A 12,839-nucleotide genomic window follows, 5' to 3' on the forward strand; every position below is an offset into this window, starting at 1 on the left:
CGCCGCAGTCCCTTGCTCTGTGTGCCTTTAAGCATATGTAAAACCGATGGCGTTTTCCCCCCAATAGTTCTGTACCTGTGACTTGCTGCTATATGCTTCCTTCCTAATTCTAATGTGTTTTTCTTTCTTTCAGTTTTAGAAACAAAGGGCTCAATAGAATCAAAAGAAGTCAGGCATGTCACTTGCAAATCTTTAGGTAACTCTGAATGGTTTTCCACAAAATCAGAATCCAGTACCCTCTCAGGGTTTCCACCATATGGTAAGCCACCCTCTGTCATGGTGTTCAACCGTATATCAGATGATGAGTTCTCTGCTTTGGGAGGTGGAATCTTTGGACCCATAGAGACTATTATGTCATTTTCTGTTTTGCTGACTTTGTTGAGTTCCTCAGCTTCTCTAGGACCCATCTGGGGGCCAGTATGCAGTGCAGTTTGTGCAAACCATGCTTGGTGCTGCACACCTCGCTCACTAACAGGCAGCTCCTGGGTTAAACAGTTCAGCACTGAGTCTGATTCACCAAGGTGGGTCTCCTTCCCTTGAGAGGCACTGGGCCAGACATACTGGGTATGCTGTGAAGCTGCTTCTAGCAAAGTTTTTGGCTCTACTTCCTCTCCATCTTCCACTTTTTCCTCTTGGTTATGGAATGCATAGCTCTTGTCAAAGAAATCAACATACCGTGGTCTCACTTGCTCTAATTCCCCTTGCTTTAACTGAGCAGGACAGAAGCTCTGCATGGGAGAGTAAAGGGTATTTAAAAATTCGTATACCAGTCCATTAGCTTGGTTGATCTTCTCCAACTTTGCCTTACATTTGGAGTCCAGTGTCCTTCTCTGACCCGTGCTATTAAATACTTGTGAAATTGATGACTTCACAGTCTTTGAATCTACAGGTCTAGACTTCACTGAACTTTCTGTGTATGAGAATCTTACTTTGTTTTTATTTATTTTGGAATGAGTTGCAATAGGCATGTGGCAGTTAAAAGTCTCTGGAAAGGTTGTTGGTAAATCTTTTGGTAATTCTGCAGAATTTGTTTCTGCAGAAAAGTAACCCATTTCCCTTGTATCACTTCCATAATCTAGAACATCACTTTCTCTGGTTTGGTTTGAAGGGTCTTCAGCCAGGGATTTTTCTGATGTTAGGAGAGGTGTCTCTGATGTTGGGCGAGGCGTCTCAGAATCTGCACTGCCTTGTAAGTCGGCTTGTGTTGTTGGGCTTTCCTTCATATTCTCAACATGAAATAGATCTCTTACGGGAGAGGAAACAGACTCCATAAGTGTTTCCAAGGATGGAACTGGTGGAGGTATTGCTTCCTCTGTTTTGAATTCCTTCTCTGGCTTGGCATCCAATGGGAGGCCCCGGCTCTCGTGCAGGACGGCTTCTGCTGGAGCTTCTCTGTCTCCTCTCACTTCGTCTTGCAGGGTAGCTTCTAGTGTGTGGCGGCCAGAGCCACTGCCTTTATTAATAGAATCGGAATACTTTTCTATCCGTTCCTCTTCGGATTTCTCTTGTCTTAGCTTGGTCTGACTGAGATTCTCTGCATTTAATCTGCTTTGTGTTCTAATCCAAGGCAAAACAGACATGTGAGGGTAAGTAACATTCACAAGCTCATCTGCCACAATTTTATCTTGCAGCATCTCTTTAATTAAGGATTTAAAACTGCCGCTCAATCTTTTCCTAAGACTTGCAGTACCATGCCTACTAATACTAGGCATCAGTAAATTTGTTGGCTTCTTTACTTTCAGAATTGTAGATTTGGGACGGAGTACCCCTTTTGCACCTGATAATTTTTTTCTGATTTGCTGTCTTTTTAAATATGAGAAAGGAAGCATATGGATAATGAAGGACCTCAGAGCAGCTGCAGGTAAAACTTGTTGGAGGTCTGCCTTTTCTTCTGTAATATGATCCTCTGTTACCCTCCTGGGGCTTCCACCAAAGGGGACACCACATTCTGTTGTTTCAGTCAAAACTTTGCCAGCTCGAGAGTTCTCCAGCCCTGGAAGAGGATTCTCTGGATCTGCAGTTCCTCTGCCTGTAGGTCTGTGTCTGCTTTGCTTAACCTCAACTTGAAATGGACCCGTCGTGGGGCATGGACTAGTTCCCAGAATTGTTCCTGTAGGAAGAGTTTGTGGTTGCACCTCTTGCTCTTTATTTTGTGTTTTTCTACTTTCTGAACTGCTCTGTTTTATTTTAAATCTGACGTACTTGGGCTTCTGCTTCAGTTGCACGCTGAGGCTGAAATCTTGTGTCAGCTGTGGAAATGCTTCTTGACAAGTTTGTTGTTGTTCTTCTCTGTCATGTTCTTGTGGCCTTTTCGATACACATCTCTTCCCAATGTATTTTGCATCCCAGGCTTTCTTTTCATCTGGTAATTTCTTCGTTGCCATTGAATGACTAACCCCTGTTGCTGATGTATCTATCTTGGCTTTTAATCTGCTGTGCATTTCCACATCAAGTGGTTCAGAAATGATAGTGTCAGTGGCATTGTGAAGTGTAGCAGATATTCTTTTACCTTGCATGTTTTTTAAGTTGTCTCTCGTGTCATGTTCCAGTCCCTCGCTTTCACTCAGGTTATCACATTCTGTAATATGAAGTGTTAGTCGTGGTTTCTTTTCCTTCATAATTACATCTTCTGTACTCTCTTGAGTTTTTACACTTGTTAATTGTTCACTGGTTTTATGCTCTTTGATTCCCAGTGAAATGAGCAGATTAACCTCTGAGGTCTCCAGAACAATTTCTAGAAAATCTTTTTGCTTTTGTATGTTTCCATGTGGAAAGTCCCTTTTCGTTTCTGGTGAACTAGTTGGTAACTTCTCTCCACTTGAAAGTGGAAGATGGGAATTCTCTGTATTTTTTAGCTCCTCCTGCGTTTTCATTCTCCTGTTTGATTCCGCTTCCGTAGAGGAGACACATTTTTGCCAAGGTTCTAATAAAGCTTCTTTTAAAGGGGCCTCCTGCTTGGGAATATGCAGGTCAGATGTTTTTTTACTATTGAGGGCATGAAACTCTGCAATACCAATTTCCTTTGCTCGTATAATTGGGTCTCTATGAAGCTCTTTATTCTTCCAGGTCATTTCTATCAAGGAAGAACAAGGTGATTTTAGTTGAAAAGTATTGACCATGAAAGACGGTTCTAGCTGAGGTGGGATTTTTGGTAAAATGTTTTTTTGTCCTTTATTTTCTCCGTCATGCTGCTTTATATTTTTAGTGCTGCCCGAGGTTCCTCTTTTCTCAAGAGACCCCAGGTGATCGACATTCTCTGCATCTGCTGACAGAGAATGTCTACATCCTGTTACACCTGGCATGACTTTCACTAGTTTTTTTCTAGAATACTTCCTAACATAGGGAGGAATAAGCTTGGAAACATAAGTGAGATGCAAAGCCGTATCTGATATACCTTTCCTTTGATGTAATTCTTTCTCCTTAGCATTATACGTGCATCCTAACTTGCTAGGTTTTGAAGTGTGACATACTGTCATTTGAAATACCCATGGAGTTGGTGTTTTCTTTGACTTTCGAGATGGAACTTTGAGACTAAGTTTACTCGTACTGTGTAATGCTTTTCTCCTGTTTTTCTGCCTTTTAAGGATAGGTGAAAGAAGCCCCGAGCCATATACAGAATACTGACTTAATTCTGATGAAGCGATTTGTTTCTGTCCCCCTGGCTTTACACTCTCCATCTGCAGCACCCCTTCTGCAAGTGAATCTGGACTTAGAGTTAAAACTAGAAATCTGGCATTCTTAAAAATAGCATTTTGCTCCTTAATTAAATATTTAATCTTGTTTGAATCTTTAAGCCAAACAGAATACTGGGCCTCACTGAAGTGTTTATCAGACTCTTGGCCCTTGATTGAATCTTGGGTCTCAACAGAATATGAGACGTCGACCAAATGTTGGTTTCTGTCCATATCTTGGGTCTGGGAGGAGTCTTGCATGATGCTGGAAAATGGCTTCCTTATCAAATCCTGAGGTAGCGCGAAGTATCTGGCCATGATATCAGGCTGGCTATTAACTGATTCTTGGTTGTTAACAAATTGTTGGGCTTGACTAGTAAATCTGGTTTCATAAAAATCTTGATTCTGAGGAGGATTCTGTCCTGAAAAAGAATCTTGTGGTTGGGCAGAAATACCCATTCTGACAGAACGTTGATTCTGGATCAAGGATTCTTGAAGTCTTGAGTACAGATAAGTGATTTTATTCTCTAATGTAGTTTTGGATTTCAAAGCAATTTGATTTCTCACATTTTCTTCCAGAAGTCTGACTTGGTCCCTAGAAAGAAATAAGTGGGCAGAAGGGCATGGTGCCACATCGATATCTTCACTTTCTACAGTGATTCTAGAACTTCTTGAAAAGTTAAAGTCAGAAGAAAATACTACATTTTTATTTTTGTTGGTTTTCATTATTGAAAATAACTTCTTGGATGAAAACTGTATTGTTTCATGTTCATTTTCTGGATGCCCTCCATGGCTTGGAAAAATTTTCTTTACTTCCGAATGAAATAGTGACAAAGATGAACTAGTCCCATTTGAAGATATCATATGACTTTCACTAAAGTGACTTACTTGATATTTACTTTCACTGGTACTTGACCATATTACTTCATTTGATGTTGAAACTCTATCTTCAAAGTTACCTTCATTTTCTTCAGAGGTAAGTGATGAAGAAATTGTTCTTTCTGAAGAGTCTTTAATTCTGAATATAAGAAAACAGTATGTAAATGAGTTGTCACTTAGGACATATTTCAGATAAGAACTCTCTCTAGATTTACGGAAACCCAATATAGTATATGAAAACATAGCTCAACAGAAGGGTAAATTGAAAAGCCATTATCCACATTATAAAATAATTCATAACCTAGTTTCATTCATTCATAAATCAATCCACTAACAAAATGAAGTAAATTAGTTTCATTTCTCAGAGAATGAGGGATGTTTTCTAATCTCAAAAACCCATCCGAAGTCTAATTTTGACAACAGTGAGTCAAAGTTGCAGGTTAAGGGGCACCTGGTGGCTCAGTGGGTTAAGCCTCTGCCTTCAGCTCAGGTCATGATCTCAGAATCCTGGGATTGAGCCCTGCATCGGGCTCTCTGCTTGGCAGGGAGCCTGCTTCCTCCTCCCCCTCCACCCTCTCTCTGCCTGCCTCTCCACCTACTTGTGATCTCTGCCAAATAAATAAATAAAATATTAAAAAAAAAAAAGAAGTTGCAGGTTAAGATTATAGCCTTTTACAGGGGCACCTGGGTGGTTCAGTTGATTAAGCATCTGCTTTTGACTCAGGTCATGATCTTTGGGTCCTGGGATCAAGCCCCATATGGGGCTCCTTGCTCGTGGGGAGTCTGCTTCTCCCTCTCCTTCTATCCCTCCCCCTGCTCATGCACTTGCTGTCATGCTCTCTCTCAAATAAGTAAAATATTTTTTAAAAGATCATATCATTTTTTAAAGAATATCAGTTTGTTTCTGCTCTCTGAAAGTTCTGACACGGATAAAAATATTCTTGTGAAAATTTAGATACAACAGAAGAAGGTCCAGTACCATAAATAAGTGTTTTCTTTAAATATATCCAGATTATTTTAACAGCTGTTTATTTCTGACCGAGAGAAAGGCCTACATTTTAGGGTAGTGCTTCTCAGCACAACTTTGGATTGGAATAATGATCATGAAAGTGGACTCTCCACCATCTATTCTACACCAATGATCAGGCTAAGTTGAATAACCATCTTATTTCCCAGTAACTAGTTTAGGAATGGGCATGAACTCGTCTTAGCATAAGGCAATTATTTTTGAATACTTGTGGGAAAAGTTGCCCCATTCCTAAGAAAGACACAGGAAGAAATGACCTCTTACTTCCTCTGGACACTGCAGTTCTGATTTTGAAACTCTAGGGGCCAGCTTTCTACTCACCTCAAGATAAAACTAAAACTGAGAAAGGCAAAAGGAGAGAAAGGACCTTAATGAAGTTGTTGAGCGCGCTCTCTACCAGTTCTACAGCCTAGTCTACCTCAGGGTTTCCTATCAGATGATACCATAAATTCTCTTAGAATGGCAGTTTGAATCATGGTTTCCTGAGAATTAAAATATCCAAACTGATAAAGGTAAGATAAACAAACATTCTGGGGAATCAAGTGACCCCAATAAAACAGCAGTGTCCAAACATAATTAGGTAAAAATTTCATCAGGACAAGAATGTGATTATTCACTTTAAAAAGTAGAACAAACAGTGAAAATATAATACATCAAAAGGATTAATTTTTGCATATTTCAGGAAAAAGAGGAAAGCTGAAATGCAAGACAGGTATTTCAGCAATGTAATACTGTGTTTTTAGACATAATAAAACAATGCTAGATAACTTTCATATGTTGAACCAACTGCGCATTCCTAGGAATAATCCCACTGGATCATAGTGTATAATCCTTTTAATATGCTGCTGGACTGGTGTGTTAGTATCTTGTTAAAAACTTTGCTTTTCCTTTTATAAGGGGTTTGGGTCCGATATCTACCTTGTACATCAGTTCCACATACTCTTCATCTGACAAGCTTCCAGGCCATCCTAACTCTCCTGGTTTGCCTCCTCACTCCCTGGTAGCTCCTTCCCAGTCTCCTTTGTGGCTCCTCCTCTTCTTTCTGAACTCTTTTAGAGTATCTCAGGGCTCAGTCCTTGTTCCTTTGCCCATCTCACAGTTCCTTTGAAATCTCATCCTCTCTTGCAGCTTTTAATATTGTCCATAAGCCAACAGCCCCCAAACTTATTGCCTCTACCAGACACCTTTCCCAAACCACTTATTCACTGCCTCTATTAGATAGCAAATCAATACCCCTAATTCAACAAATAGGAAACAGCATTCCTGATCTCCCCATCAAAATCTGCCTCACCCACAGTTTTCTTATCTGGGCTGACAACAGCTGCACTTTCTACCTGCTCAGGCTAAAACTCCCAGGACTCACTTCTGCCTCCTCTCTCTCCCATCCACACCCTGTCGGCTCTCCTTTTCTAAGTATGTCCTGAAACCAACCACGTCTCACCACCTCTGCTGCTGCCACCTGCTGCCATTCACATTTCTCTCTCACTTTGGGTTACTCGGAATAGCCCGCCATCTGTGTAAGCCCTTGAGCAAATACAGTCTACTCTCAACACAGCAGGCAGAACAGTCCTTTAAAAACATCACTTCCCAGAACCCAGATGTCCATCAACAGATGAATGGATAAAGAAGATATGGTATATATATATATATATATATATATATGTATATATATATATATATATATATATATACACACACCATGGAATACTATGCAGCCTTCAAAAGAAATGAAATCTTACCATTTGCAACAATGTGGATGGAACTAGAGGATATTATGGTAAGCAAAATAAGTCAATCAGAGAAAGAAGATTATCATATGATCTCCCTGATATGAGGAATCTGAAAGGCAATGTGGGGGGATTGGGGGTAGGGAAGGAAAAAATGAAACAAGATGGTATCGGGAGGGAGACAAACCATAATAGACTCTTAATCTCACAAAACAAGTTGAGGGTTGCCGGGGGGAAAGGGGAGGGAGAAGGTGGTTGGGTTATGGACATTGGGGAGGGTATGTGCTATGGTGAGTGCTGTGAAGTGTGTAAGCCTGACAATGCACAGACCTGTACCCCTGGGACTAATAATACATTGTATGTTAATTAAAAAAATCACTTCCCTATGCAAAACTCTACAATGATTCTCCATTTTTACTTAGAATAAAAGCTATTGTCCTTAACATGGCCTAAGAGACCCAACCATGATCTGGTCACCGATTACTTCTCAGAGCCCATCCTCTACATCACCCCCCACTCCCTGCACCAGCCACACTGGCCTTCTTATGGTTTCTAAAACACTCGGTACACCCCCCACCTTAGGGTCTTTGATTTAGTTTTGTCTGGAATCCTCTTCTACCTTAACTGTTTGCTTAACTCCCATATCCCTTGAAGGCTTTAGTGAAACCCCACCATATATGTTACAACCTACCTCTCCTCCCCTACTTCTGGCACCTCACTCCTCTTACCCTATTCTATCTTTTGCTTTACCATAAATCCTATCATGTTTTGTCACATTATTTCTTTATTTATCCTATTGTTTATTATTATCAGACTTTCTTCCAACTAAACCTTAAGGCAGGAATCATTGTTTTTTTTAATTCACTAATATATCTCAAGGTCATACAATAATGCCTGGCACATTGGTAAATATTTGTTGAGTGACCGCTCTTCACTGTAGGTTTCTGATTACTACCTTTCATCCACAACAAACTGACCCAGACATACAACCCAACCTTTTCTTTTAGTTCAGTAAGGGGGGGAAATCCATATATACAAAACATCCATAACAGTGGCTCAGGACTGAAGGAAGAAATGGAGGGGAGTTGGTTTACAGCAATACAAATACCCACTTCAACACTGGTTGTGTCTCCCCATTTTTGCAATGTCCTTTGGCCTCTCCCAGCAACCTCAACTGGTATGGAATTTTTTTTTTTAAGATTTTATTTATTTATTTGACAGACAGTGTGCATGTGCATAAGCAGGGGAAGAGACAGAGGGAGAGGGAGAAGCAGACTCCCTGCTGAGCAGAGAACCCAATGTGGGGCTTGATCCCAGGACCCCAAGATCATGACCTGAGCCAAGGGCAGACACTTAACCACTGAGCCACCCAGGTGCCCTGGCCTTGGAAAATTTAAAAAGAAGTCCCTGCATTCCTGGGAGAAGACTGACAGTTCTACAGCCATGGTAACAAGGACACATCAGAAATAACTGTAGATCTGTTAAACCACTCAATGGAATACAGTCAGTATAGTCTTAAGGTCATGGTAACAAGTAAATACCAATTCCGTTTTAAACATTTTTATCAATGATAGCACCCTCAAGGAAACACCCTTCTGAGACCAACCAATGACAGCTCCAAGCTTTGAAAGTCATACAATGGTGGCAGGCTTTCCAAGACACTTCTAACGCTGATGTCAACCCTGAAACAAACCATTCCCCAAAAGTGGATTGAAGCACATGAGCAGTTTGCTTTGCTCACTGAGACTACACCTGGCCAGCAAGACTCTCCCTGATATCAGATAGTGAGTGGTGGTCGCATCCTTTGATGTCCTTGATGCCTTTCAGTACGAAGCCGCAGGTCTTTTCCTCTGCTCGTCCCTCCCCTCTGCCCATCCCTCCACCTTTCTCTTCTCTCTCACCTCATAAGCAAGACAGAACTCACTCAGTCTGATGCAGTCCACTTTGACCAGCGTGATGCCTGGGCTTCCATCAATATTCAAGCAGGTTCACTTCAAAATAATCTAAGATGCTCTCCCAAATATGGTTCTGCCCTCAAAAATAATTCTGGTACTAGGGTAAAGTATTCTTGCTTTGTTACACATATCATTTTAGCTAATCTTCCATGATTTTCTTTTTTTTTTAATTTTTTATTTTTTATAAACATATATTTTTCTCCCCAGGGGTACAGGTCTGTGAATCGCCAGGTTTACACACTTCACAGCACTCATCAAAGCACATACCCTCCCCAATGTCTATAACCCCACCCTCCTTCTCCCAACCCCCCTACCCCAGCAACCCTCAGTTTGTTTTGTGAGATTAAGAGTCACTTATGGTTTGTCTCCCTACCAGTCCCATCTTGTTTCATTTATTCTTCTCCTACCCACTTAAGCGCCCATGTTGCATCACCACTTCCTCATATCAGGGAGATCATATGATAGTTGTCTTTCTCTGCTTGACTTATTTAGCTAAGCATGATACGCTCTAGTTCCATCCATGTTGTTGCAAATGGCAAGATTTCATTTCTTTTGATGGCTGCATAGTATTCCATTGTGTATATATATACCACATCTTCTTTATCCATTCATCTGTTGATGGACATCTAGGTTCTTTCCATAGTTTGGCTATTGTGGACATTGCTGCTATAAACATTCGGGTGCACGTGCCCCTTTGGATCACTACGTTTGTATCTTTAGGGTAAATACCCAGTAGTGCAATTGCTGGGTCATAGGGCAGTTCTATTTTCAACATTTTGAGGAACCTCCATGCTGTTTTCCAGAGTGGTTGCACCAGCTTGCATTCCCACCAACAGTGTAGGAGGGTTCCCCTTTCTCCGCATCCTCACCAACTGTCATTTCCTGACTTGTTGATTTTAGCCATTCTGACTGGTGTGAGGTGATATCTCATTGTGGTTTTAATTTGTATTTCCCTGATGCCGAGTGATATGGAGCACTTTTTCATGTGTCTGTTGGCCATCTGGATGTCTTCTTTGCAGAAATGTCTGTTCATGTCCTCTGTCCATTTCTTGATTGGATTATTTGTCCTTTGGGTGTTGAGTTTGCTAAGTTCTTTATAGATTTTCTAAGAGATATTCTAAGAGATAATTCTTCTAACTGCTATTTTGAAAGTAAGGAAATAGAGTTCAGGTCGGTGAGTTTAAGCCTAGGGCTATAATGTCATTAAAAGGCAGAACTATGACATAAACCTAGACTTTTTTAAATTAAAATTTGTGTTTTTTCACTATAATATGCTGCCCACCATAGGAGCCCTATCTCTTCCCTAATAGGTAGTCACAATTTTTTGCACATACCCTGCTGTTTCTTATTTACTTGCCTCTACTTATGTCCTGGAACACCCTCCTTATTCTCCTAACCTGTTGTCTTCCTTTAAAAGTCACCTCAGCATAAGCTTCTTCATGAAGGCATCTCTAACACCCTATGTTGGCTTAGTTATCTCCTAAATATTTTCCTAATGCTTCTGTCACTGCGTTAGCATACTGCAAGGCAATCATCCTTTATGCATGAATCTCCTCCACAAGCATATAAGCTTCTAGAGAATAGAGACTGTCTTATTGTTTGTATCCCCATACCAAACACAATGTCCATTGTAGAGTAGATATCTAATGATTGTTCAATAGATTTTGATATGAGCAATTAAAATATTAATGCAACAAGAGTAGTGATGTCATATTTAATCCCTAGCACTAGTACATCTTTGGGATGCTGATGGATTCTGACTCTATAGACAGAAAGTCACTCTTGCAGTACCTAGCTCAGGGTTTACTTGGTTCACAGTAGGTACTGAAGAGAAAGGTTGGACAGGGAAGTAAGTTACTAAACCTCATTAAACTTTCCTCATTTGTAAAAACAGTAATAATACTACCCACTTAGAAGGATAATTTCAATAGTACATGAAAAGCCATTAATACAGATTGGAACAGAGCAACCATTAAAATCAATGTTAGATGCAAGTGATGATTAACTGAACTCTACATCTGTATGTTGGCTAAATAAATTTAAATTTTTAAAAAATGAAAAAATAAAAATCAATGTTAAGTTGAATTACGATGTCAAGTACCTGCGGTCCTCTATACATATGGGAAAATTCTTTTCTGTAATTCAGATGTAAATGCAATTTTGCATAGCACAAAACCAACCTGTTTCACTTAAATTCAAAATATACCACTTACCTTTCCTCAGAAGATGAAGGAGTTGGACAGTTATCTAGAGATGAGAGGGAATGGAAAAAAAAAAAGGTCAGAGCACCAATAGGAGAGGCTCAGGTTGAGCAAGTTTTATATTAAGTATGAAATTTATAGCATACCAAATTTCGTGCTTTCCAGGCAACTGTCTTCCTTCTATTTCAAGGGAAATTAATAACAAATATTAGAGGAGTAATCCAAATACCAGAGTTCTATAATTCGGTAAGATATTCTTATGTATGATTTTAAAAAATAGGAAAGAAAGAAACCAACCATCTGTTCTTACCTTCTGGGCACTTGAACTACCCTTTTCTGGAAGTGTAGGCTTCTTATTAAAGGATGAACAAATCTTTATGAGTATGATCTCAAAAATAATCCCTAGGAAAATTATGAAAAAGATTGCCACCCAATCATTTTGAGTCCAGGACTCCAAAAGTTCCCACAATGTCCAAAATGTATTATCTTCCAGCCAATTCTGCCCTGCTTTTTTAAAGAAATAAAATTGCTTTGCCATTTTAATGAAATATATGAGATAGACTGATGTTTCATTCTTAAGTTTACGATTTCGGATGCCCCAAAACACAAAAAGGTGGTATGCCCATTTCATAACCACATGCAATGCTCTGCCAGAAAAAAGTTTTGGTGCTGCTTAGTGTCTTGGTCAAGTGCAGCAGGGCCTGCTCCGGGCCTGAGTAAGGGGAGTAAAGCAGGACCTGCTCTGAGCCTGAGTAATACCACGTGTCATAGTGGGTATTCGACTGAGCTCATGTCAACTTACTTTAGCAATAATGGAAGTTCATTGATGAGACATGTATGCTGCTTTAGTAGTTTTTTTTTTCATTTAAAAATTTTAAATCCTTTATTAATTTCACAAAAAGAAAACATAATTCTATCAACAATCCCTTAGCACAGTTAGATTATTACTACGCTGGAATTCAAAAAAATGTAGAACAAATTTGAATTAGACGTAACTACCAGAAATACTGTATTTTATGCCTGAGATAAGGGAAAGATATAGTTTTGCCAGGTTTAGTAAAAAAAAAAAAAATAAATAAATGAAACTAAATGCTCCAGTTTGCGTTTCAGATAAATACCAAATAATTTTTTGGTATGTCTCATTGTTTCTATGTAGGACATAGGACATATGATAGTTTTTCTCTTATAGGCCAGCCTGATTTTTTTTTTAATAGAATGTCTCATTTTATTCTTTTTGCTAGAGGAGTCTGTTAGCAATGTTCCTTAAGAACCTGCTGTTATGCTGAAAACCAAGGTTAGATTTTGGAATGGTCTCCGGATGAATTCCCTTTTTGCCCTGTCTGTGGTGATTCCAAGGAATAGCTACTTCTGAGGCTTCC

General features: G+C 39.7%; 2 protein-coding genes across 10 annotated transcripts in view; one reads left to right on the forward strand and one right to left on the reverse strand.

Annotated features, from left to right (window-relative positions):
- The window catches only part of CCDC168 (coiled-coil domain containing 168), a 28,934-nt gene extending 16,936 nt beyond the window's left edge, over positions 1 to 11,998 (reverse strand). The window contains exons 1-4 of the mRNA XM_044250311.1: positions 11,771 to 11,998; positions 11,607 to 11,640; positions 11,473 to 11,506; positions 314 to 4,689 (exon numbers count right to left, since the gene is read on the reverse strand). Of these exons, the coding sequence (XP_044106246.1) occupies positions 314 to 4,689; positions 11,473 to 11,506; positions 11,607 to 11,640; positions 11,771 to 11,998 (4,672 nt within the window). The remainder of the gene's footprint in view (positions 1 to 313; positions 4,690 to 11,472; positions 11,507 to 11,606; positions 11,641 to 11,770) is intronic.
- Positions 1 to 12,839, forward strand: part of BIVM (basic, immunoglobulin-like variable motif containing) — a 119,552-nt gene that overhangs the window by 28,463 nt on the left and 78,250 nt on the right. For 7 of the 9 annotated variants that reach the window (XM_044250074.1, XM_044250064.1, XM_044250068.1 and 4 more), the window contains one exon: positions 4,251 to 4,647. The exons of the other annotated variants lie outside the window; for them this stretch is intronic. The gene's annotated coding sequence lies outside the window, so the exon portion shown is untranslated. The remainder of the gene's footprint in view (positions 1 to 4,250; positions 4,648 to 12,839) is intronic. 9 annotated transcript variants of the gene reach the window in all.

Source organism: Neovison vison, chromosome 5 (genome assembly GCF_020171115.1).
Source record: "Neovison vison isolate M4711 chromosome 5, ASM_NN_V1, whole genome shotgun sequence".
NCBI classification, from domain to species: domain Eukaryota; kingdom Metazoa; phylum Chordata; class Mammalia; order Carnivora; family Mustelidae; genus Neogale; species Neogale vison.